This window comes from Mustelus asterias, chromosome 8 (genome assembly GCF_964213995.1).
Source record: "Mustelus asterias chromosome 8, sMusAst1.hap1.1, whole genome shotgun sequence".
NCBI classification, from domain to species: Eukaryota; Metazoa; Chordata; class Chondrichthyes; order Carcharhiniformes; family Triakidae; genus Mustelus; species Mustelus asterias.
The window spans coordinates 100,595,662-100,621,688 of record NC_135808.1 but is presented as its reverse complement, the minus strand read 5'-3'; the positions used below and the strand labels follow the sequence as shown (position 1 = coordinate 100,621,688).

The 26,027-nt window shown below is 45.5% G+C and overlaps 1 protein-coding gene across 2 annotated transcripts in view; it reads right to left on the bottom strand.

Moving 5' to 3' along the window:
* pomgnt1 (protein O-linked mannose N-acetylglucosaminyltransferase 1 (beta 1,2-)) overlaps positions 1 to 6,680 on the bottom strand; it is a 121,428-nt gene extending 114,748 nt beyond the window's left edge. For both annotated transcript variants that reach the window (XR_013498544.1, XM_078218601.1), the window contains exons 1-2: positions 6,303 to 6,680; positions 1,258 to 1,360 (exon numbers count right to left, since the gene is read on the bottom strand). Coding sequence is in view for 1 of the 2 variants with exons in the window: in XM_078218601.1 (XP_078074727.1) it covers positions 1,258 to 1,360; positions 6,303 to 6,422 (223 nt within the window). In the remaining variant the exon portion in view is untranslated. The remainder of the gene's footprint in view (positions 1 to 1,257; positions 1,361 to 6,302) is intronic.
* Between the last annotated feature and the right edge of the window lie 19,347 nt (positions 6,681 to 26,027).

The window sequence follows — 26,027 nt, the reverse complement described above, 5'->3', positions numbered from 1 at the left end:
GGAGAGTATTTGGGGAACAGTGATCATAAAACCACAAAGTTTGAAATAGTTAGGAAAAAGGACAACGAACAATCAAGTGTAAAGATACTTAACTGGAAGAGGAATTGGAATCAAACATTGGTACAGAATACAGTAATTGAATAATTGGAGACCTTCAAAGAGATGGGGGGGGGAAAAGAGAGACACTCATTCAACAGTTACATAGGTACACATAAAGAAACACATCGATTCTATAGATGTACGTACATACAAATTAGGAACATTCAGCCCCTTGAGCCTGCTCGACCATTCAATAAGATCATGGCTGAGTGACTGTAACGTCAACTCCACATTCCTACCTACTCCCAATAACATTTCACCCCCTTGTTTATCAAGAATCTATCTACCTCTGCCTTAAAAACAAAGACTCTGCTTCTACCATCTTTTCAGGAAGAGAACTCCAAAGACTCATGACCTTTTGAGATTAAAAAAAGGGCTACAGGAAGAGAGTGGGGCTAAGTGAACAGTAAATGGCCTCCTATGGTGCTGTATCATTCCACGATTCTAAATGGTGTAATCAAAGAAACTTAAGCTAGTTGGCCAAGATGTTTCGATACCAGTCTTCTTAATTGAAAGTTAGAAATTCCAATGTTAAGAACCCTAATGACAAAGTAACATTAAAAGCAGATTCTACCAATTTTCTTAAACTTATAAAAAAAAATTGTATATGCAGTTGAATATTAAAAGCTGGCATGACCAGCTGTATAGTTGGATAAATAGTTGTAGCGAAGTGGACATGAGTCGCTCCAAATGAATTACAAATGACATTAAAAGGGCAATTATTTAAAGCTACATTCTCAATCGGTTTCAAACCCTCAGTTCAAAGTGTCACTTTGCAATCTTTCCTTCCATTAGTATTTATTTGATGTTGATTATGCTGTAAAAATAGTTGAAGAACTGGCTCTAGACTCAAAAGGCTACACTGACCTGAGCTACAAAAGAAAAACACTTGTCAATTTGGTTGAAAGATCAAGCAAATTTTCAGTGTAAATCATTACTTTCTAACATGTATTGTTACATGAGGAGCCAAAAAAACACACTAGTGATCCCTCTCTCATCATTAGGAAGGTTGTACATTAACTTCAATGCAGAGAGAACTGAACTCACACCACTCTCTTGCGTTGCTGTGTCCCCCAACATAACCAATGATTTGTATTTACATAGAGTAATACCTCTAACATATACAAAAAGGTTACAGGGCACATCACGGAAGCTTACCATAGTCTTGTATTAGTTCCTCTTCAGCCGCTGCTCTTCTTGTGTCTAAGATAAGTTTGATGTTGACAATTACGGTCACTAGTAAAAACAGCAGTGCGGCAGTCTAGAAAACAGAAAGTGCCTGTTCAGATATTATTTATAAAAAGAACCAACAATGAAAAACTAAAACAAATGTATTCCATGGGTAATTAAAGGAAAAAAGTACTTTAAATGTCCCAATTGGTAGGGTCTTAGGAGAACACAAAGACAATACACATGTTTACAACAGGTCAAATTAGCTTGCGTAACAAGTAACAGAACATTTAGTTCAATTCTGACAAACATCATCGGCCTGAAACATTGGGCTGAATTTCACTGAAGACATGTTGGGACCAAATGAGGATTTGGAACTTGCAGCTGGGATTTGAAAACAAGGATATGAAATTGGAGCCAACATTAGTCAGTGAGCTCAGGGATGACGGCTGAACAGGTCTTAAGTACGAGTTAAAACATGGGCACCAAAAACTTTGGATGACTTCAAGATTCCAGAGACTAAAGGTCGGAGGCCGGCCAGAGACTGCTTAAGAATCATCAATTCCAGAGGTAACAGAAGCATGGATGAGGATTTCAACAGATGAGCTGAGGCAGGGGTAGAGTTTGGCGAAGTTACGAAGATGGAAATAGATGATTATGAGTTGTGGTCAAAAGCTCATCTCAGATTCAAACATGACACCAAGATTGAAAACAGTCTGATTCAGACTCACACAGTAAAGTAAAAGTAAAGTTTATTTATTAGTCACAAGTAATGCTTACATTAACAGTGCAATGAAGTTACTGTGAAATTCAGACAACACAGTTGTCAAGGCGAGGGATGGAATAGCTGGCTGGAGAGCATAGAACATAGAACATAGAACATTACAGCGCAGAACAGGCCCTTCGGCCCACGATGTTGCACCGACCAGTTAAAAAAAAAACTGTGACCCTCCAACCTAAACCAATTTCTTTTCGTCCATGAACCTATCTACGGATCTCTTAAACGCCCCCAAACTAGGCGCATTTACAACTGATGCTGGCAGGGCATTCCAATCCCTCACCACCCTCTGGGTAAAGAACCTACCCCTGACATCGGTTCTATAACTACCCCCCCTCAATTTAAAGCCATGCCCCCTCGTGCTGGATTTCTCCATCAGAGGAAAAAGGCTATCACTATCCACCCTATCTAAACCTCTAATCATCTTATATGTTTCAATAAGATCCCCTCTTAGCCGCCGCCTTTCCAGCGAAAACAATCCCAAATCCCTCAGCCTCTCCTCATAGGATTTCCCCTCCATACCAGGCAACATCCTGGTAAACCTCCTCTGCACCCTCTCCAAAGCCTCCACATCCTTCCTGTAATGTGGGGACCAGAACTGCACACAGTACTCCAAGTGCGGCCGCACCAGAGTTGTGTACAGTTGCAACATAACGCTACGACTCCTAAATTCAATCCCCCTACCAATAAACGCCAAGACACCATATGCCTTCTTAACAACCTTATCTACTTGATTCCCAACTTTCAGGGATCTATGCACACATACACCTAGATCCCTCTGCTCCTCCACACTATTCAAAGTCCTCCCGTTAGCCCTATACTCAACACATCTGTTATTCCTACCAAAGTGAATTACCTCACACTTCTCCGCATTAAACTCCATCCGCCACCTCTCGGCCCAACTTTGCAACCTGTCTAAGTCTTCCTGCAAACTACGACACCCTTCCTCACTGTCTACCACACCACCGACTTTGGTGTCATCAGCAAATTTGCTAATCCACCCAACTATACCCTCATCCAGATCATTAATAAATATTACAAACAGCAGTGGCCCCAAAACAGATCCCTGAGGTACACCACTTGTAACCGCACTCCATGATGAATATTTACTATCAACCACCACCCTCTGTTTCCTATCCGCTAGCCAATTCCTGATCCAATTTCCTAGATCACCCCCAATCCCATACATCTGCATTTTCTGCAGAAGCCTACCATGGTGAACCTTATCAAACGCCTTACTAAAATCCATATATACCACGTCCACTGCCTTGCCCCCATCCACCTCCTTGGTCACTTTCTCAAAAAACTCAATAAGGTTAGTAAGGCACGACCTACCTGCCACAAAACCATGCTGACTATCACCTATCAATTCATTACTCTCCAAATAACTATAAATCCTTTCCCTTATAATTTTTTCCAACATCTTGCCGACAACAGAAGTGAGACTCACCGGTCTATAATTCCCGGGGAAGTCTCTGTTCCCCTTCTTAAACAATGGGACAACATTCGCTAACCTCCAATCTTCTGGTACTATACCAGAGGCCAACGACGACCTGAAGATCAGAGCCAGAGGCTCTGCAATCACTTCTCTTGCCTCCCAGAGAATCCTTGGATAAATCCCATCCGGACCAGGGGATTTATCTATTTTCAGACCCTCCAGAATATCCTGCACATCCTCCTTATCAACTGTAATACTGTCTATTCTACTCCCCTGCAACCCAGTGTCCTCCTCAGCTATATTCATGTCCCCTTGCGTGAACACCGAAGAGAAATATTGGTTCAATGCTTCACCAATCTCCTCCGGTTCCACACATAACTTCCCTCTGCCATCTATAACTGGCCCTAAACTTGCCCTAACCAACCTTCTGTTCTTGACATACCTATAGAATGCCTTAGGATTCTGTTTAACCCTATCCGCCAAAGTCTTCTCATGTCCCCTTTTAGCCCTTCTAAGCTCGCTCTTCAACTCCCTCTTAGCCAATCTAAAGCTTTCTAGTGCACTACCCGAGTGCTCACGTCTCATCCGAACATAAGCCTCCTTTTTCTTTTTAACCAACAAAGAAACTTTTTTGGTGCACCACGGTTCCCTAGCCCTACCAATTCCTCCTTGCCTGACAGGGACATACCTATCACAGACTCGCAGTAGCTGCTCCTTGAAAAAACTCCACATGTCGGACGTTCCCAGTCCCTGTAATCTCCTAGTCCAACCTATGTTTCCTAATTCTCTCCTAATAGCCTCATAATTACCCTTCCCCCAGCTAAAACCACTGGCCCGAGGTTCATGCCTATCCCTTTCCATCACTAAGGTGAACGTAACCGAATTGTGGTCACTATCACCAAAATGCACACCAACTTCCAAGTCTAGCACCTGGTCTGGCTCATTTCCCAGCACCAGATCCAATATAGCCTCACCTCTAGTTGGCCTGTCTACATACTGAGTCAAAAAACCTTCCTGCACGCTTTGAACAAAAACTGACCCCTCTAACGAGCTAGAGCTATAACAATTCCAGTCAATATTAGTCAAGTTAAAATCCCCCATAACAATTGCCCTATTACTTTCACTCCTAAGCAGGATTGACTCCGCAATCCTTTCCTCAACCTCTCTAGAACTTTTAGGAGGTCTATAAAAGACTCCCAACAGGGTGACCTCTCCTCTCCTATTTCTAATCTCCGCAGAGTTTGGGGACCAAAAAAGAATGGCTTCCACCTTCCCAATATTTAATTGGAAGACATTTCTGTTCATCAAATATTTAATGTTAGACAAGCAGTCTGACAGCTTAAGAATCAGTGGAGAGGTTGAAAGAGGTTGTGATCAAGCACAGCTAGATGTTATCAGCGTAACTAGATGGACAGCCTTGCAGTTATATAGAATCTTTCACGATTCAAGATGCTCAAAAGCATGCATCAGCCAATTAAGTACTTTTGAAATGTAGTTATTGTAATATAAAAACACAACACAACAAGCTCCCACAAACAGCCTGAGAATGATCAAATACGGAGTAAATATTGGCTGGAACACCAGGAAAGCTCCCCTGCTTTTCTTTGAAATAGTACTGTGAAATCTTTTCTACCCACCCGAGGGGACAAACTTAGCCTCAATTTAACATATCACCTGAAAGATAGCACTTCGTCAGTACTGCACTGGAGTATCCACCTAGATTTTGTACCCAAGACACAGAATCATAGAATCCCTACAGTGCAAAAGAAGCCATTCGGCCGATCAAGTCTTCATCAACTCTACCAGATTATTTTACCCAGGCCTTCTCCCCTGTAATCCCACACATTTACCATGACTAATCCCCCTAAACCTACACATCTTGGGGCAATGTCAGCACAGACTTGATGGGCTGAAGGGCTGGTTCCTATGCTGTACTGTTCTTAATTTAGCATGGCCAATCAACCTAACCTGCACATCTTTGGACTGTGGGAGGAAACCGGGGCACCTGAAGGAAACCCACGCAGACACAGGGAGAACGTACAAACTCCACACAGATAGTCACCCAAGGCTGGAATCAAACCCGAATCCCTGGCGCTGTGGGGCAGCAGTGCTAACCACTATGCCACCGTGCCACCCACAAGTCCTGGACTCCAAAGTGAGAATGCTACTGATTTGACATTTCAAATTACTGCATTTGAAAATCAAGTGAAAAACTGGGGTGGCACAGCGGTTAGCACTGCTGCCTCACAATGCCAGGGTCCCAGGTTCAATTCTGGCCTCAGTCACTGTCTGTAAGGAGTTTGCATGTTCTCCCTGTGTCTGCGTGGGGGTGCTCCGGTTTCCTCCCACAGTCCAAAGATGTGCAGATTAGCTTGATTGGCCACGCTGAATCGTCCGTTAGCGTCAGGGAGATTAGCAGGGTAAAATGCGTGGGGTTACGGGAATAGGACCTGGGTGGGATTGTGGTCAGTACACACTCGATGACTGAATGGCCTTTTTTGTACTGTAGGGATTCTATGACTTGATGGTGTTTCTGAGGAGCAGCACGTAGATGAGAAAGGTTAGATCCTTGGGGGACAAGGTTAGATCTTTGGCGGTGGGAGGGGACCAGAGGTAAAGGAGCAAGAGCAAGGAGAGAAGCAAATGCAAGTGGGGTCCAGCTGAGAGCAGTGCTTCCCAGGTAGACAGGAAGGGAAAGGTGCTCCCTGCAGGGAGGTGGTGTGCAGAGCCATGTGAAAGGCTGCAGGGGTCAGGGAGGGAGGGGGATGTTTGGTTGCCATGCAGGGTTTGCCCAATGCCCACAGGTAACCCCCTCACCTGGCACAACCTCCTCACTGACCGCTGTCCCGTTAACCGGTACTTCCAGGCGAGGAGCCAGCTCCGCTGCCGCCGCGGAACGAAGGGTTTGGCCCGTGGGTTGGGCTTCCACTCGTCCATCGCCGGGACCGGGGGGGGAGGGAAGGAGCGACTCCCAGGCCGGGGCCTCAGCGCACAAACCCCCGCCGGCGCGGGGAGGATGGGGAGGGGGCAAGCCGCAGCCCCGCGCCCACCCTTCACACTCCTCCACACACCATTACCGCCCCCCGCCTAAAGCCAGCGGGCCAGACTCTGCCTGAGCTCCAGGGGCTACACCCAGGCCCGGACCCCCAGTGCTGACCCCGCCCGGGGACGGGGGGGTTTCACTTCCGGGTCCCCGCTCCAGATAGGGCTTATTCACAAGCGCCATCTTGAATCCGATCTGACTGAGGGAACCACAAAACCACATTGATTTCAATTGTTACTGCAATTAGCAATCCAGAGAAACCAAGACCACATGCCTGTGTTTGGTTAAATGAATGTTGTGGTTAAATGTTATATTTCTTCCTGTATTTACCTCATTTGATTTGATTTTTGATTTGGTTTGATTTGATTCGATTCGATTTATTATTGTCACATGTATTAGTGTACACATAGAATCATAGATGTAGAATCCCTACAGTGCAAATGGAGGCCACTCAGCCCATTGAGCCTGCACCAACAACAATCCCATCCAGGCCCTAATCGGTAACCCCACGTATTTCCCCTCCTAATCCCCCGACATTAAGAGGCAATTTACCATGGCCAATCCACCTAACCCACACATCTTTGGAGAGTGGGTGGAAACCCAAGCACCTGGAGGAAACCCACGCAGACATGGGGAGGATGTGCAAATTCCACATTGACAATGACTTGAGGCTGGAATTCAACCTGGGTCCCTGGTACTGTGAGGCAGCTATCCACCGTGCCACCATGTCACTCTGTATTGTATTTGGATACAGTGAAAAGTATTGTTTCTTGCACACTATACAAACAAAACATACTGCTCATAGAGTGCCATACATCAGGGAGAAGGAAAGGAGAGGGTGCAGAATATAGCATTGCAGTCACAGCTAGGGTGAAGAGAAAGATCAGCTTAATATATGACAGGACCATTCAAAAGTCTGATGGCAGCAGGGAAAAAGCTGTTCCTGAGTTGGTTGGTACATGAGCTCAGACTTTTGTATTTTTGTCCCAATGGAAGAATGTGGAAGAGTGTATGTCCGGGATGCACGGGTCCTTGAGTATGCTGGCTGCTTTCCTGAGGCAGCTGGAAGTGTAGATGGAATCAATGGATGGGAGGTTGGTTTGCGTGATGGACTGGGCTATGTTCACAACCCTTTGTAGTTTCTTGTGGTCTTGGTCAGAGTAGGAGCCATACCAAGCTGTGATACATCCGGAAAGGATACTTTCTATGGTGCATCTGTAAAAATTGGTGACAGTCATAGCGGACTTGCCAAATTTCCTTGGGCTTCTGAGAAAGTAGAGGCATTGGTGGGCTTTATTAACTATGGCATTGGCGTGGAGGTACCAGGACAGATTGTTTGTGATCTGAACACCTAGAAACTTGAAATGCTCAACCATTTCCCCTTCATCACTGTTGATGTAGACAGAGGCATGCATCATCCAAGATGTATGCTTTGCCCATTTGTTTGCTTGTTTGTCCCGCCATCCTGGTTCTCATCTATATTCCCTTCTGAAGTTATTCTGGTTTTTTTGAATGAGACATACCGGTGAAATCCGTACAATTGCAATTCTAAATTCTAAAAGTACATTACAAGCAGATTGGCGTTGTTGCTATTCTGTTCGATCATTTTCAGCATACAACAGACTGGAAGATATAATTTGCCTGTTCAACTCTTCCAACTTTATTTCACCAAATATTCTTGGGGAGATAGTCTTTCTATAGGACATCTTGAATTTAGGAGTGAGTAACCCAATATCAGAATTTGCAGATGACACCAAACCAGGGGAGTGGGTGGTACGGCTGATACTGGCAAAGAATGCAACATAATATAAGAAGATATGAGCAAACTGCAGCAGACAGGGTAATGAAGAGACAAATGTACTTTAACATTCAGATAAATGTGAGGTGATCTGCACAATTCTGGTCACCATAATATAAAAAGTACATAGAAACGCCAGGAAAAGTTTTTCAAAGATGGTAACTGAACTGAGAAATTACAGTTATCAGGAAATGTTAAGCACGCTGGAGCTGTCTTCTTTGGGGGGAAAAAATGAACACTTAGAGTTGACCTGAAAGATCTTTAAAATTATGAGTGAGTCGGATGAAGTCGATGCAGAGAGAATATTTTCATGTGTGTGAGAACCCAAAACTAGGAGCCATAAATGCAAGATAGTAACTAACAAATCCAATGAGGAAATTAGGAGAAATGTCTTTCCTTATAGGATGCCTGCAATGTGGAATTCAGAACCACAGGAAGCAGTTGAGGCAATTGGCTTAGATGTTTTCAAAAGGCAACTAGACAAGTACATGAGAGAAAAGGGAATAAAAGAATGTGCTGAGATGAGGTAGATGGAATGGGAGGAGACTTGTGTAGAGTATAAACATCAGCAAAAACTGGTTAGGCCCAATGGCCTGTATATTCCACATATATCTGGTTATTATCTCATTGTTATTTGTGGGATCTTGCTTTGTGTAAATTGCCTACATCTGTTCCTATATAACAACAGTGACAAAAGTTCAAAAATATTTAATTCACTTTAAAGAGTTTTCATACATCCTGAGGTTAGAGTCATAGAGTTTTACAGCACAGAAATAGGCCCTTTGGTCCATCGTGTCTGTGCTGGCCATCAAGCACTTATCTATTCTAATCCAATTTTCCATCACTTGGTCTGTAGTCTTGCATGCTATGGCATCTTAAGTGCTCATCTAAATACTTCTGAAATGTTATAAAGGTTCCCACCTCCACCACCCTTTCAGGCAGTGAGTTCCAGATTCACACCACCCTCTGGGTGAAAGGATTTTCCTCAAATCCCCTCTAAATCTCCTGCCCCTCGCCTTAAATCTGTGGCCCCTGGTTATTGAACTACCTACTAAGGGGAAAGGTTTCTTCCTATCTAGCCAATTTTTGAGTCTGGACAGCCCTTCATCCAGACTCAAAACATTGGCTCTATTCTTTCTCCACAGATGCTGTCAGACCTGCTGAGATTTTCCAGCATTTTTCTGTTTTGTTTCAGATTCCAGCCTCCGCAGTATTTTGCCTTTATCCAAGTATCCCATATGCCTTGTTAACCACCTTATCTACCTGTTCTGCTGCCTTCAGGGATCATTGGACATGCACCCCAAGGTCCCGCTGGTCCTCTGTACTTCCTAGTGTCCTACCATACATTAAGCATGTCCTTGCATTGCCAGTCCTTCAAAAATGCATCGCCTCACACTTTTCAAGATTAAATTCCATTTGCCACTGTTCTGGCCATCTGACCAGCCTGTCTATAATGTTCTGTTGTTTAAGGCTTTGCTCCTCACTATTTACAACACCAACAATTTTGATTTAATCTGCAAACTTACTGATCAATGTCAACTCAATGTCAACAAAACGAAGGAATAGTCATCGACTTCAGGAAGCGTAGTGGAGAACATGCCCCTGTCTACATCAATGGGGATGAAGTAGAAATGGTGGAGAGCTTCAAGATTTTAGGTGTCCAGATCACCAAAAACCTGTCCTGGTCCCCCCATGCCGACACTATAGTTAAGAAAGCCCACCAACGCCTCTACTTTTTCAGCAGACTAAAGAAATTTGGCATGTCCGCTACGACTCTCACCAACTTTTACAGATGCACCAGAGAAAGATTTCTTTCTGGTTGTATCACAGCTTGGTATGGCTTCTGCTCTGCCTAAGACTGCAAGAAACTACAAAGGGTCATGAATGAAACCCAGTCCATCACACAAACCAGCCTCCCATTCATTGACTCTGTCTACACTTCCCGCTGCCTCGGAAAAGCAGCCAGCATAATTGAGGACCCCATGCACCCCGGACATTCTCTCTTCCACTTTCTTCCGTTGGAAAAAATATACAAACGTCTGAGGTCACGTACCAACCGACTCAAGAACAGCTTCTTCCCTGCTGCTATCAGACTTCTGAATAGACCTACCTCACATTAAGTTGATCTTTCTCTACACCCTAGCTATGACTGTAATACTACATTCTGCACACTCTAGTTTCCTTCTCTATGAACGGTATGCTTTGTCTGTATAGCGCGCAAGAAACAATACTTTTGACTGTATACTAATACATGTGATAATAATAAATCAAATCAAATCAAAGATCATACCTCCCACATTCACATCTAGATCATTAATGTACACCCTCAAGGGACCCAACACCAATCCCTGTGGTACACCGCTGGACACTGGTTGTGGAAGGCACTATTTATGTTTTCTTTCTTTCTGGGCTGTGTGAGGTGAAGCTGATTTGTCAAGAGATTTATGAACTGAAGAGCAAGAAAAGACTGTTGGGCCTGCCCATTTATAAATACCATTGATTCAATCCCATGCAAGAAGCAGAAAATATCAGAGAAAAAACACCTTGTGCCCAATTGAAGGCAAACTGGGAAATTCCTATTAAACTTCTTAAGGCAATATAATCTCTAACTTCTAAAAATTCCAGATTACAAATAATGCACTGTCTTTCTCTTGGGAATTTGGCAAGTTGCCTTTATCTGGGGGTCTCCCGAGATGATAATGTTGACAGCAGTGAAGAGCAGAAGCAGGTCCCGCTGCATGAATACTCACTCAGTACTGGAGTAGTCTGCACAGATATCAAAGTGCTGGTGGAACTGGTAGGGTCATCTCATCACCCAACAGAATTGCAAACCTTACCACAAGCAAATCATGGTGTCTCTATTAATGATCATAATGGGGCCAGTATAATTTCTCCGCCACTAAGGTGACACTTAGTGGAAACATAGAAACTAGAAGCAGGAGTAGGCCATTCGGCCCTTCAAGCCTGCTCTGCCATTCATTTTGATCATGGCTGATCATCAAGTTCAATATCTTCCCTTTCTCCCTTCTCTCCATATCCTTTCATCCCTTTAGCCCCAAGAGCTATATCTAATTTATTCTTGAAATCAGACAACGTTTTGTCTTCAACTATTTTCTATGGTAATGAATTCCACACATTCACCATTCTCTGGGTGAAAGTTTTTTTTCTCACCTCAATTCTAAAAGGTTTACCCCTTATCCTCAAACTATGACCCCTAGTTCTGGACTCCCCCACCATCGGAAACATTCTTTCTAAATCTACCTTGTCTATGCCTGTTAGAATTTTATAAGTTTCTATGGGATCCCCTCTCACTCTTCTAAACTCCAGTGAATATAATCCTAACCGACTTAGTCTCTCCTCAGATGCCATCCCAGGAATCAGCCTGGTAAACCTTCGCTGTACTCCCTCTATAGCAAGGACATCCTTCCTCAGAAGCAGGAGAGGATAAATGAGACAGATAAGTACATTATTGCCCAGGGTTAGCAGTATGAAGAAGATTTGATGCAGGGACACAAGTGAAGGGAGAAATTCACTTGGAATGTTTGAGGATGAGTTGTTGGACTGGAAGGACAACTGAATGTAGGCATCGGGTCAAACGTGGGGATGGTAATGCAAGCAGAGAATTCAGATCAATGTGTTAGTGTGGGGTCAGTGCAATATAGCAAAGGCCTTTTACAATAGGAAACTTGGGCTGCTTTTAACTGAAGTCTTATCAGTCTGCCTGGCTGCACCTTCTTCCTCCTTCTTCCTCCTCCTCTTTTCTGTTAATGGATCACTGGGGTTTATAGCAAAGAAGCCACAAGGATTTTAATTACAGCAGGAGGCACAATGGTGAGAAGTGGATCAGATATTGTCGAACGGTTGCAGAGGTGGCTTGATGTTTTAAATTGTTTATTTTTATCTCTTGATTCTCTTCAATCTCTCAGTATCTCACTCTTTCTGTATCTCTAACTCATGCTGTCTCTGGTTAGTCACTCTTGTGTTCTTTTGCTGCCTCCAGTTTATGTTTTTATTTTTTGACAGCTCAGCTAACTTCTCATCCCATTTAACCACAAAGTCTTGATTTCTGACTCACTAACTGTCTCACTCCTCCTTCACACTAGATTTGACAATATTAATATAGACACATTCCACCTTCAAAGAAACTGCACCGATATTAAAAGCAGTTCGAACACCTGGGTAACTATTCTACTGACGTCACCCTCCTTGACTAACCACCCCTCTCCTACTGACAACTTCACCTGACCCCTTACTACCACCCCCCATCCTGACTAACATGCCCTGACCTCCAACTATTCCCAAATCCCCCAAATATACCCCCACCTGACCAGTTGCCCTGACAACTTTACTGTTCTACCATCTGACTACACCCCTGCCTGACTACACCCGATGACCACCACCTGACTACTTTCCTGATGCCCCATGAAACCCCTGATTGCCCTTTCCACTCACTCATCCCCCGAACCCACAATGACCCCTGGTCCGACCTGACTACACCCCCAACCCGACTACACCATGACCCATTCTGACCCCTCAACTATTTACCTTACATACTTACCATCTCACCGTTGCTTGTCAAGTGGCTTAGGGAAATTTAAACTGACTGGAATACAGCAGCTGGTGCCATATAAAGAGGGCATGACTCAGCTTTACCGATGACCCTAAACAAGGCAGAAGGACTCCCAGAACACTCCACATTTCTGAGGATAAAAGTGTCAGATCAAGCCCAAGATGCGGTTTAGTTGCCTTATCTTGTTAACTTGGATCTTGTTTGTTTCTCTCGAGGGGACCATGGATTGGATTCAATTGGATTTTGGAGCATTCAGGGAATGGATTCGGGTTTGCCCAGTCGATTCTGAGCATTGGCTTTGTAACTTGAAGGATGGAGTAAAAATATATTTAAAGGAATTCTGGTTTGGAATTTGGGGTGAGAAATGAGGAGCTCTGGTGTAATGTAAGTAGGAATGGAGTGGCAATCCAACGGTGATTGCTGTTCCTCAGAAAATTTGACCAATGTGTTATGAGGCAAATACATACTACGAGTAAATTTTCATAGAGTTCTGAATCATAGAATCCTTACAATGCAGAAGGAGGCTATTTGGCCCATCGGGTACGCACCGACTCTCTGAAAGAGCATTCCACCCAAGCCCTCCCCTCTGCCATTTCCCCGTAACCCTGTACATCTACCATGGCTAATCCACTCAACCGACACACTGAGGGGCAATTTAGCATGGCCCAATTTTGTAACAATTTTGTAGAAATTGTCTTTTTATTGCTGTGTGAAGAGGGAGATTGTGAGCTCAATGGTATTGTTAATAATGTTCTGTTCCAATTCATTACAGGCAAATGGCACAGTTAGAATTGATCTATTTTAATTCCAGTCAAAGGTATGTTGTAAAAATAGTAAATGATGTCATATGCAACCCACATTTTGCAACTGATTGCTGCAAATCCAGACAGAGCTAATTTACAGCAATTACTTTCTGCTTTTGCCTGACAACCTGAGGAAAGGTTGAGGGAACTTGGGCTTTTCTCTTTGGAGCGGAGGAGGTTGAGAGGAGACTTGATAGAGGTTTATAAGATGATGAGGGGGATAGATAGAGTGAACGTTCAAAGACTATTTCCTTGGGTGAATGGAGCGGTAACTAGGGGGCATAACTATAGGGTTCATGGTGGGAGATATAGGAAGGATGTCCGAGGTAGGTTTTTTACTCAGAGAGTGGTTGGGGTGTGGTATGGACTGCCTGCAGGGATAGTGGAGTCAGAAACTTTAGGAACATTTAAGAAGCTATTGGATAGGCACATGGAGTACTTTGGGATGATAGGGAGGAAATAGCTTGATCTGGGTTTCAGACAAAGCTCGGCACAACATCATGGGCCGAAGGGCCTTTCTGTGCTGTACTGTTCTATGTTCTATGTTCTAATAACTTTATAGTTATATAGCACTTCGAATAAGATCAAATATCTCAAGCACTATTTAAGAAAAGCATTGTAAAATTAAACTTGACACTGAGGCAATGTGGAGATAATAAGGCAGATGAGCAAAAACTTCTCAAAGAGGCAGAGAGCTTAAGGGCTGGAATTCTAAGCCGGAATTTTTCCACCTCTCCCGCCCCAGAAATTGAGTGGCAAGGCTTGCAGAATAGCATTCTCCGTTTGCCTCGGGCAGGATCTTACAAGCCTCGGGCGGGTGAGGCGGTAAAATTCTGGCAATAGTGTTTAGAGCCTTGACAGCTGAAGACACCGGCACCATCAGTGGAACAATTAAAATCGGGGTGCTCGAGATACCACAATTGGAGGAACACTGATATCTCAAAGGACAAAGAAAATTACAGCACAGGAACAGGCCCTCCGGCCCTCCAAGTCTGCAGCAACCATGCTCGGAGGGTTGTGGTGATGGAGGAGATTACAATGGCAGGGAGAGGTTTGAAGATAGGCTTAACAATTTAGGCATTGCATAACTGAGAGCTAGTATAGGTTAGCAAGCCCAGGATTATAGGTGAATTGGACTTGGCATCAATGTTTCAACAATAGCACGCTTTGGCAATTAGATTGTTAAGCCAATTGCAAGATAGGCGATGATCATTGGAGAGATTGGGTTTGTATTCAGTAGAGTTTAGAAAAGTAAGAGGTGACCTGATCGAAACCTTTAAGATCCTGAGGAGTGTGGGCATGATGGATGTGGAGAGGATGTTTCCTCTTGTTGGAGAATCTTGAACTAGGGGTTAACATTTAAAAATAAGGGGTTGCTTATTTAAGATGGAGGTGAGGAGAAATCTTTTTTCTGCAGGTCTGGAACTGCTGGAACTCTTCCTGAAAAGGCAGCGGAGGCCGAATTTCTGAATATTTTTAAGGCAGATTGAGATAGATTCTTGATTAACAAGGGGGTGAAAGGTTATTGGATTCAGGCAGGAGTGTGGGGCTGAGATTACAATCAGATCAACTCCTAATTTGTATCTTTGTACATCCTTGTTTAATAAAAATCTGTTGATCTCCATTTTGAAGATTTCAGTTGACCCAATATTTAAAGGCCGTGTACAGGCGACCAGATTCCGGTTTTTCACCATTTGTGTGTGGAAAAAGTGTTTCTTAATTTCATTCCCGTGCAGCCTGGTTAGGAACTTAACACTGGGCTGGAATGTTGCTCCCGAGGTGGGGAGCATGTGTTGGGAAATTTCCTGGCTCACTGCACCTGCCCTGGGGAGAAAGTGTCTGACAGAAGCTTGTGTGAGCCCTGTCCTATCCGCTTTTCTTTACTGGTGAAAATGTTCAATGTCGGGAATGGGGATGGGCTTTCCGAATCCGGGCCAGACCATTTTTAAATCCCCACCGAGCTTCTATCACTCCACCAAAATCCGACCCATTTTGTCATCTTGCCCTTGATTCCCTCACCAGAGGAAATAGCTTTCCAGTATCTATTCTTTAAAATTAATTAAATGCTGCAGTTAGATCACCCTCCATCTTCTGAGCTCAAAGTAATAAAAGCCAAGACTGAAGTCTCCGGGCCCGCTAGCCTCTCCCCCCTCCCCTCCCCCCTGCCAGGAGTGGCCCCACCAGGAGTGTTTCATTCCAGCGGGGTATACAACAGCTCCCACTAATGGGGAGCTGGTGGCCCGACCCCACTGGTGTGAAGGAGGGCCCCCAGGTGGTTGGATGTAAGGGGGGGGTCTCCCCGGCAGTGCCAGCCTGGTCCCTTTGCACTGCCCAAGGGGCAAACTGGCAATGCCCAAGGAGGGTAAGCTATGACAGATGAAGATGTGGGGGGAGGGAGGGGAGATGGGTGGGAGAGAGAGACCAATGCCTAAAAAAACCAGCGGGAGTTATTCCAGATTTTACGCGAATTTGGCACTTAGAAATTTTGGGAGGATTCTGGCCATTATCTTTGCACTGTAACCACTTCAGGGCAATATAACGTTTTGGATACCCAAATATACTATACCCCTACTATACTCCTTATACACCTATAGCTCCATGACCAAATTCCCCTCCAATTCGATTTTCAAGTTTGCTGACGACACCACCGTAGTGGGTCGTATCTCAAACAATGACGAATCACAGTACAGGAATGAGATAGAGAATCTGGTGAACAGGTGTGGTGACAATAATCTCTCCCTCAATGTCAACAAAACAAAGGAGATTGTCATCGACGTCAGGAAGCGTAGTGGAGGACATTCCCCCGTCTACATCAAGGGGAAGTTGAAAGGGTTGAGAGCTTCAAGTTTTTAGGTGTCCAGATCACAACAACCTGTCCTGGTCCCCCCAAGCCAACACTATAGTTAAGAAAGCCCACCAACGCCTCTACTTTCTCAGAAGACTAAGGAAATTTGGCATGTCAGCTATGACTCTCACCAACCTTTACAGATGCACCATAGAAAGCATTCTTTCTGGTTGTATCACAGCTTGGTATGGCTCCTGCTCTGACTAAGACTGCAAGAAACTACAAAAGGTTGTGAATGTAGCCCAATCCATCACGCAAACCAGCCTCCCATCCATTGATCTGTCTACACTTCCCGCTGCCTCGGCAAAGCAGCCAGCATAATTAAGGACCCCACGCATCCTGGACATTCTCCCACCTTTTTCCATCGGGAAAAAGATACAAAAGTCTGAGGTCACATACCAACTGACTCAAGAACAGCTTCTTCCCTGCTGCTATCAGACTTTTGAATGGACCTACCTCGCATTAAGTTGATCTTTCTCTACACCCTAGGTATGACTGTAACACTACATTCTGCACTCTCTTGTTTCCTTCTCTGTAAACGCTATGTTTTGTCTGTATAGTGCACAAGAAACAATACTTTTCGCTGTATACCAATACATGTGACAATAATAAATCAAATCAAAATCAAAAATATTCTGACCGAGGCTCTATATATAGCTGAAGAATATCTTTGTTCTCGTAGTCCAACCTTCTTGAGATAATGGTCAGCTTTCCATTGGCCTTAATGTTTCAGATCTGTGGCCTATCATTAGAACAGAACTTGATGAAGGATCGCAGACCTGAAACTTGAATTCTGTTTCTTTTTCCATAGCTGCTGCCTGATGTGCTGAGTATTTCCAACACTTCTATTTCAGAGTTGCAGCACGCTCAGGATTTTACTTTTGTTTCCGTTCGTCTTGTTTACGGCTTGTTGAACCTGTGCACTAGCTTTTAATAATTTGTGTTGAACACCCAAATCCTGCCACAATTCCCAGTCATAGAATCATAGAATCCTACAGTGCAGAAGGAGGCCATTCGGCCCATCGAGTCTGCACCGACCACAATCCCACCCAGGCCCCATCCCCATAACCCCATGCATTTACCCTAGCTAGTCCCCCTGATACTAAGGGGAAATTTAGCATGGCCAATCCACCTAACCCACACATCTTTGGAGTGTGGGAGGAAACCCACGCAGACACGGAGAGAATATGCAAACTTCACTCAGACAGTCACCCGAGGCCAGGATTGAACCCAGGTCACTGGCGCTGTGAGGCAGCAGAGCTAACCATTGTGCCACCGTGCCACCCCAGTCTTTGCCGTTAAGAAAAATTCTGCTTTCAGGATTTAGAATGGAAGACTTTCTTGACATTGAGTTCTATTTGCCATAGTTTGATTAAATGCTTGTTCAAAATGGTAGGTTTTAAAGAGCATCTTAAAGGTGGATAAAGGCTACGGGCCAAGTGCTGCAAAATGCAATTAGATTAGATAGGAATTTGATGGCCGGCACAAATATGATGGGCCAAAGGGCCTCTTTCTGTGCTGTAAAAGACTCGATGAAATATTGTGATCAATCTAGAAACAGATACTGCGCAAGGCGAGTGTTTGGCTCCAAGTTACCACTAGATGGCAGCAAGGTAATACTGTTGGGAATAACAGTATTTTTGTAGTTTATTTTACACTAAACATCCAGTAATATAGCTGCATTTTGACGAATATTACACCTATCGTACGCTAATGCATAGATGTAAATTCACTGTAGGCTACATATGGACATTGTAATAAGATCATAAAATGACTCCCGAACAAACACGAGAAAAACCCACTTTGCTTCCCCTTTCCCCCTTTTTCTCAATCTTGCCTCTCTCCCACCCATCTCCCCCCACATCTTCATCTGACACAGTTTTTACCCTCTGATTCCAGCTTCTCTGCCGTTTGGCCATTCACACCTTCTATTCTCTCTATGGACTGCCATTAGCAGCCTTTCCCCTTGTTTCTGTGGCTATGACCCATCTTTCATTCCCTCACCCTGCAGTATAAATATCTCCCACTTTCTCTACCTTTTGACAAAGGGTCGTCTGGACTCGAAACGTCAGCTATTTTCTCTCCTTACAGATGCTGCCAGACCTGCTGAGATTTTCCAGCATTTTTTCTTTTGATGAGGCAAACTTGGCAGCTGCAAAATTCGGCTCCTGTGCACTCATATTTTTGGTCTTATGAATGTTTTGTCTCCAAAATTATTTCTGCAGTGGAATATCATTCTGCTGCTAGCGACACTCGGCGCTATTTAGATGCGGCTGTTAGCATGTGAGGCAAGGAACTAATTTGATGCCAGCGCTGCCATTTTGGAGCTCGATGCTCCAGCTAACGGTCTCTCTGAACCTCATGCTCTTGAAGTTGTGTTCAGCGGCAGGTTGGATACAAACTGCTATTTAAAGGGATCACCAACTGCTTTCAGGTTAGCTGTTGATTAATTTCTACTGTCAGTTACTGTAATTTTAGAAGTGCTTGGTGGTCTCTGCAGTTATTTAAAGTTAAAAAGTTAAAAGTTTATTTATTAGTGTCACAAGTAGGCTTACATTAACACTGCAATGAAGTTCCTGTGAAAATCCCCTAGTTGCCACACTCCGGCGCCTATTCGGGTACACTGAGGGAGAATTTAGCACGGCCAATTCATCTAACCAGCACGTCTTTCAGACCGCGGGAGCATCCAGAGGAAACCCACGCAGACACGGGGAGAATGTGCAGACTCCGCACAGGCAGTGACCCAAGCCAGGAATCAAACCCGAGTCTCTGGCACTGTGAGGCAGCAGTGCTAACCACTGTGCCACTCCTGGTTCCAAAGGTCACCAAAGTGTACAGGGAGTAGTGTGCCATCTGTTGATGTGATTCTGCACAAACTACTTGCCGCCAGATGCAGGTGCAGTAATTTACATTGGAAAGCATGACAGGGAGACACAGAGGTAACACAAAGCAGGACAAGTTGCTGGAAGAAGGAAGAGGAGGAGGAGGAGGGAGAGAATGGCTCTCAACTGAAGGACATATTCATCCAGGGTGTGGAGGGAGAAATTCTTTCATCTGAACCTCAGCAAGGAACATTGTGTTTGATGTCCCCACTTCAGTCAGGCAGGCTTCACTTTACTGCAACCACCAAAACAGCCTCAACACAATGTGAGGACAGCGTTGCCAGTGGCTGTGAAGGTGACTGTGGATAGGAACTGTTGTGCATCAGTCTCCTTCCAGGATGTAGCAGCTGATATTGGCAACATCTCCACATTTACCATCTGTTGTTGCATAAGGAAGGTCACTGAAGCTTTGTATTCCAATGGAGCTGAACATATTTCAGTCTCTCTTGCTGGAGACAAGCAAGCAGAGGAAAGACATGGCTTTGTGAGAACTGCAGACTTCCTCATGATGCAGGGTGGGACTGACTGCACAGGCATCTCTTTGCTAACTCTTAAATATACCAAAACCAGAAGGGATTTCACTCCTTCAATGTATAACCATAGGTAGTGAATCGTGTGGGTCACTGTCCCATATCCCAGCAGCAGATCTGATAGCTGAATTCTGCAGCACAGTCTGCATTTAAGCAACTGCGGCAAATCAAATCACCGCGTGACAGAGACAATCTTATTACAACATGACTCACCACTCTGATTTGCAGCTCCCATTCCTGTGGGTAGTATATATTTAGTGAAAGCCATCTGAAATGGCACTGAGCAGATCATTGTGCTGCTTGCATAATGTTTCCACAGCCTCAACTACTCTGGCGAAGTGCTGGGGCACTGGAGCAAGCCCAGTGGGGAAGTGCTGGGGTGGGCGCGTGGTGGAGCGCTGGGGTGGGCATGTGGTGGAGCGCTGGGGTGGGCATGTGGTGGAGCGCTGGGGTGGGTGCGTGGTGGAGCGCTGGGGTGGGCATGTGGTGGAGCACTGGGGTGGGCGCGTGGTGGAGCGCTGGGGTGGGCATGTGGTGGAGCACTGGGGTGGGCGCGTGGTGGAGCGCTGGGGTGGGCATGTGGTGGAGCGCTGGGGTGGGCGCGTGGTGGAGCGCTGGAGTGGGCGCGTGGTGGAGCACTGGAGTGGGCGCGTGGTGGAGCGCTGGAGTGGGCGCGTGGTGGAGCGCTGGAGTGGGCGCGTGGTGGAGCGCTGGAGTGGGCGCGTGGTGGAGCACTGGGGTGGGCACGTGGTGGAGCAGTGGAGTGGGCGCGTGGTGGAGCGCTGGGGTGGGCGTGTGCGGGAGCACTGGAGTGGGCGCGTGGTGGAGCGCTGGGGTGGGCACGTGGTGGAGCGCTGGGGTGGGCACGTGGTGGAGCACTGGGGTGGGCATGTGCGGGAGCACTGGGGCACATGCGGTGGTGGAGCGCTGGAGTGGGCGTGTGCGGGAGCACTGGGGCACATGCGGTGGTGGAGCGCTGGAGTGGGCGTGTGCGGGAGCACTGGGGCACATGCAGTGGTGGAGCGCTGGAGTGGGCGTGTGCGGGAGCACTGGGGCACATGCGGTGGTGGAGCGCTGGTCAAGATTCACAGTGGTCTACAACATGCTGAACAACCTCACACAGGCTATAAGGCAAGCAGCTGAGGAGGTGGAAGAGGCGGAGGGGAAGGGGGAGGAAATGCAGGGGCAAATGGCACAGTCCCTTTGGAACTGGGCTCTGGAGTATCAGTAAACACCCCAATTCCATCTTCACCTTTCCTTTCCTCTGTCACTGAAGGTCACAGCACCCACCGGACCACAATGCAGAAATCAAAGACAATAGAAAATAAACATTCCAAACAAAGTTTATAAGTCAACCGTGCCATATTATATTCAGATGTTAACTAATCAGCCTCATGTATTGCCTTAGCGCTTGTATTTCATGAACTTTCTCATGCCTCATTCTCCTATATAGAGGCTACAGCATGGCTGGTGGAAGGTAGTTGACTTTCAGTGAGGAGTTTGCAGATGGTCTAACAGGATGATACTCTGGAGATCTAGCTTCAGGCTGCACAATCTCTGCAAGGACTGCAGCAATCTGGACTTGCTGGTTGTCTAGTGACAACAAGGGCATTGACAGAGTGGCAGTGGTGGGAGGCTAAAATCTCTCACCCTGAGATGGCATAGCAGCCAGATGAGCTTGAATGAGATCAGTCTTGAGCTTCTATCATCTGCAAACTGACTTGCAACACAGAACCTTGAGCTTTCACTGCAGCATTCAGATTCTGATTGGCTTCTGCCTCGGCTGCATTGGGAACTGACTCATCAGCTTTCAGATGCTGCATCAAGTGTGTGTTCAACAATGTGCCACCTTCCCACTGTAAGAGTTAGCTCCTGGCTCTGTGCAAGGCCCTGCTCCTTGGCCTTGCACTCCAGCTTTCTGGCAGGCCAGCCACTAAATCGTGCATGTCATGGTGCACACACATCAGTATTTTTCCATTGCCCAATCCCTGCAAAGTGTTCATTTGAGTCCTCTGCAACAGAACTCTTGTGTGAATTTGCCCTCAGTGAGCTGGGATAGGCACTATCCTTGTCCTCTGCCCTGGTTGCAGGGTATTCGTGGCCAGTGTCTCACCACATCCTGACTCAATGCTATCCTCTCTGGTAGGTTCAGTGACAGTATCTGAACTAGTGGCGTTAAACTCCACACCTATCTTGCTCCAATGCCTTTGCCAAATTTGCCTGTAGAACTTCCATCCCCCTGTGGATACAGGACACAGAGGTAACACAAAGCAGGACAAGTTGCTGGAAGAAGGAGGAGGAGGGAGAGAATGGCTCTCAACTGAAAGACATATTCATCCAGGGTGTTGAGGGAGAAATTCTTTCATCTGAACCTCTATGTTCCTCCCCTAAAGCCTCCAACGCAGCATTAGGAAACATTGGAGGTGTCTCTCTGTCGTGTTGTGCCATTAGTGAGAGCTCCCCACTTCAAACTCACTTACAGAATGACTTCTAGAACCTGCTGCAATGACAATGCTCCTTCACCTTCTAGAGCTGCAGGCTGGCTTTAACTCTTGCTTGTTTCTGCTCCCTGTTCAAGCATACAACCACTGAACAACAGGCTTCTCCTTGGCTGCACTCTCCAGTCATGTTTTTGCACCCCATCCAATTTCACAATCACTATCTGTTTTCCATTTGTTAATTAAATAACTGCAATTCTGCTTTTCTCCTTGGCGGCTTTTGGCTCTTCGCTGTTAACTATCTCCCTGTCTCCCGATGTCTCTCTTAATTACATTGGAGTGTAGATTTTTGGAGAGTCACTGATATTATAAGTAGTACTGCTAATGAACCACAAAATCTGTCTGGCCCATATTCACTTTGCCAAATCGTAGCTACCCCTTCAGTATGAGTTGGGGACTTCAGTAGTCTGGGGATAGGACAGCACTGAAGGTGCTAGGTCAACAAGTCCTAGAAAGTCCTTCCTCGGTCAACAAGACCTAGAAAGATCATTTCATCCAGAAAAATACCGACTTTTTGATCCAAACTATTTTTGGCTGGGCACTATGTATAAGCTCCTGAAAAGGATGTTTCTATAAAACCTGGGTGGGATTTTCCAGCCGCGCTCGCCCCAAGACTGGAAAATCCCGCCCGAGGTCAACGGACCTTTGCATAGTCCATGCCCCACCTGCTACGATTCCTATGGCGGACAGGATGGGAAAATTCCGCCCCTGGTCTCATTTAGGAGCTAGACAGCTGAAGGCATGGCCACCAATGGTGTAGTGATTAGAATTGCATTCCTAAGAAACAACATGGATTGAGGCCTGGCTGGAACATGTGAGAAGGTAATTGCACTCGCAAGCCACCTTAAACCTGGTTATCAATCAGAACTCAACACAACAACAAAAACTTACATTTGCATAGGTCCTTTAATGTGGTCAAAGATTCCAAGGTATTTCACAGGAGCATTATCAAACTAAATTTGACACTGAGCCACATAAGGATTTAATACTGGTACTGTTGTCAGCTTTTCCAAGCTTAATCAATATACGAGTAGGCACGGAGGTGATTTAACATAGCAGCTTCCATTTATTTTATTTCAGCAACCAAACTGGCAAACGGCATGGATTCTGCAATCCCATAATGCATTGGCTTGCAAGCTATGGCAAGCTAGACAAGATTTACAGAACGTAACAAGGACATACCAGGGCAGATGACCAAAAGCTTGGTCAAAGAGGTAGGCTCTAAAAGAGAAGAGAGGTAGAGAGGCTGAGAGCTTGAGGGATAAAGTTCCAGAGCTAAGGAGCAAGGCAACTGAGGGCATGGCCATCAATGGTGAAAGTGTTTAAAATGGCGTACCTAAGAGGCCAAAATTAGAGGAACACAGGCATCTTAGAGGGAGTGCTGGAGAAGATTACAGAGATGGAGAGGGGTGAGACCATGGAGTGATTTGAAAACAAAGATGGGAATTTTTAAAATTCAGGTGTTGTTTATCCAGGGGCCAATATAGTTTAGGACAATGAGTGGATGAGATTTGGTGCCGGTCAAAACATGAACGGCAGATTTTGGATAAACTTAAGTTTTTGGAGAGTGGGAGACAGAAGGCCAGGTGGGAAAACGTTGGAATAGTCCAATTTAGAAGTGACAAAGGCAAAGATGAGGGTTTCAGCAGTCGATGAGCTGAGTCAGGGAGTACGATGATGTTATCAGGTGGAAGTAGGTGTTGTTGGTGATGGAGGAAATTGCGGGTCCCTAACAGAGATATTTGAATCATCGATAATCACAGGTGAGGTGCCTGAAGATTGGAGGGTGGCAAATGTTATGCCTTTGTTTAAAAAGGGCTGCAGGGAAAAGCCTGGGAACTACAGGCCAGTGAGCCTCACATCTGTGGTGGGTAAGTTGTTGGAAGGTAGAACATAGAACATAGAACAGTACAGCACAGAACAGGCCCTTCGGCCCACGATGTTGTGCCGAGCTTTATCTGAAACCAAGATCAAGCTATCCCATTCCCTATCATCCTGGTGTGCTCCATGTGCCTATCCAATAACCGCTTAAATGTTCCTAAAGTGTCGGACTCCACTATCACTGCAGGCAGTCCATTCCACACCCCAACCACTCTCTGCGTAAAGAACCTACCTCTGATATCCTTCCTGTATCTCCCACCACGAACCCTATAGTTATGCCCCCTTGTAATAGCTCCATCCACCCGAGGAAATAGTCTTTGAACGTTCACTCTATCTATCCCCTTCATCATTTTATAAATCTCTATTAAGTCTCCCCTCAGCCTCCTCCGCTCCAGAGAGAACAGCCCTAGCTCCCTCAACCTTTCCTCATAAGACCTACCCTCCAAACCAGGCAGCATCCTGGTAAATCTCCTCTGCACTCTTTCCAGCGCTTCCACATCCTTCTTATAGTGAGGTGACCAGAACTGCACGCAATATTCCAAATGTGGTCTCACCAAGGTCCTGTACAGTTGCAGCATAACCCCACGGCTCTTAAACTCCAACCCCCTGTTAATAAAAGCTAACACACTATTGGCCTTCTTCACAGCTCTATCCACTTGAGTGGCAACCTTTAGAGATCTGTGGATATGGACCCCAAGATCTCTCTGTTCCTCCACAGTCTTCAGAACCCTACCTTTGACCCTGTAATCCACATTTAAATTTGTCCTACCAAAATGAATCACCTCACATTTATCAGGGTTAAACTCCATTTGCCATTTTTCAGCCCAGCTTTGCATCCTATCTATGTCTCTTTGCAGCCTACAACAGCCCTCCACCTCATCCACTACTCCACCAATCTTGGTGTCATCAGCAAATTTACTGATCCACCCTTCAGCCCCCTCCTCTAAGTCATTAATAAAAATCACAAAGAGCAGAGGACCAAGCACCGATCCCTGCGGCACTCCGCTAGCAACCTGCCTCCAGTCCGAAAATTTTCCATCCACCACCACCCTCTGTCTTCGATCAGATAGCCAGTTACCTATCCAATCGGCCAACTTTCCCTCTATCCCACACCTCCTTACTTTCATCATAAGCCGACCATGGGGGACCTTATCAAACGCCTTACTAAAATCCATGTATATGACATCAACCGCCCTACCTCATCAACACACCTAGTTACCTCCTCAAAAAATTCTATCAAATTTGTGAGGCACGATTTGCCCTTCACAAATCCGTGCTGACTATCCCGGATTAATCCGCATCTTTCTAAATGGTCGTAAATCCCATCCCTAAGGACCTTTTCCATCAATTTACCAACCACCGAAGTCAGACTAACCGGTCTATAATTACCAGGGTCATTTCTATTCCCTTTCTTAAACAGAGGAACAACATTTGCCACTCTCCAGTCCTCTGGCACCATCCCCGTGGACAGTGAGGACCCAAAGATCAAAGCCAAAGGCTCTGCAATCTCATCCTTCGCCTCCCAAAGAATCCTAGGATACATTTCATCAGGCCCAGGGGACTTATCGACCTTCAGTTTATTCAAAACTGCCAATACACCCTCCCTCCGAACATCTATTTCCTCCAGCCTATTAGCCTGTAACACCTTCTCTTCCTGAAAAACATGGCCCCTCTCCTTGGTGAACACTGAAG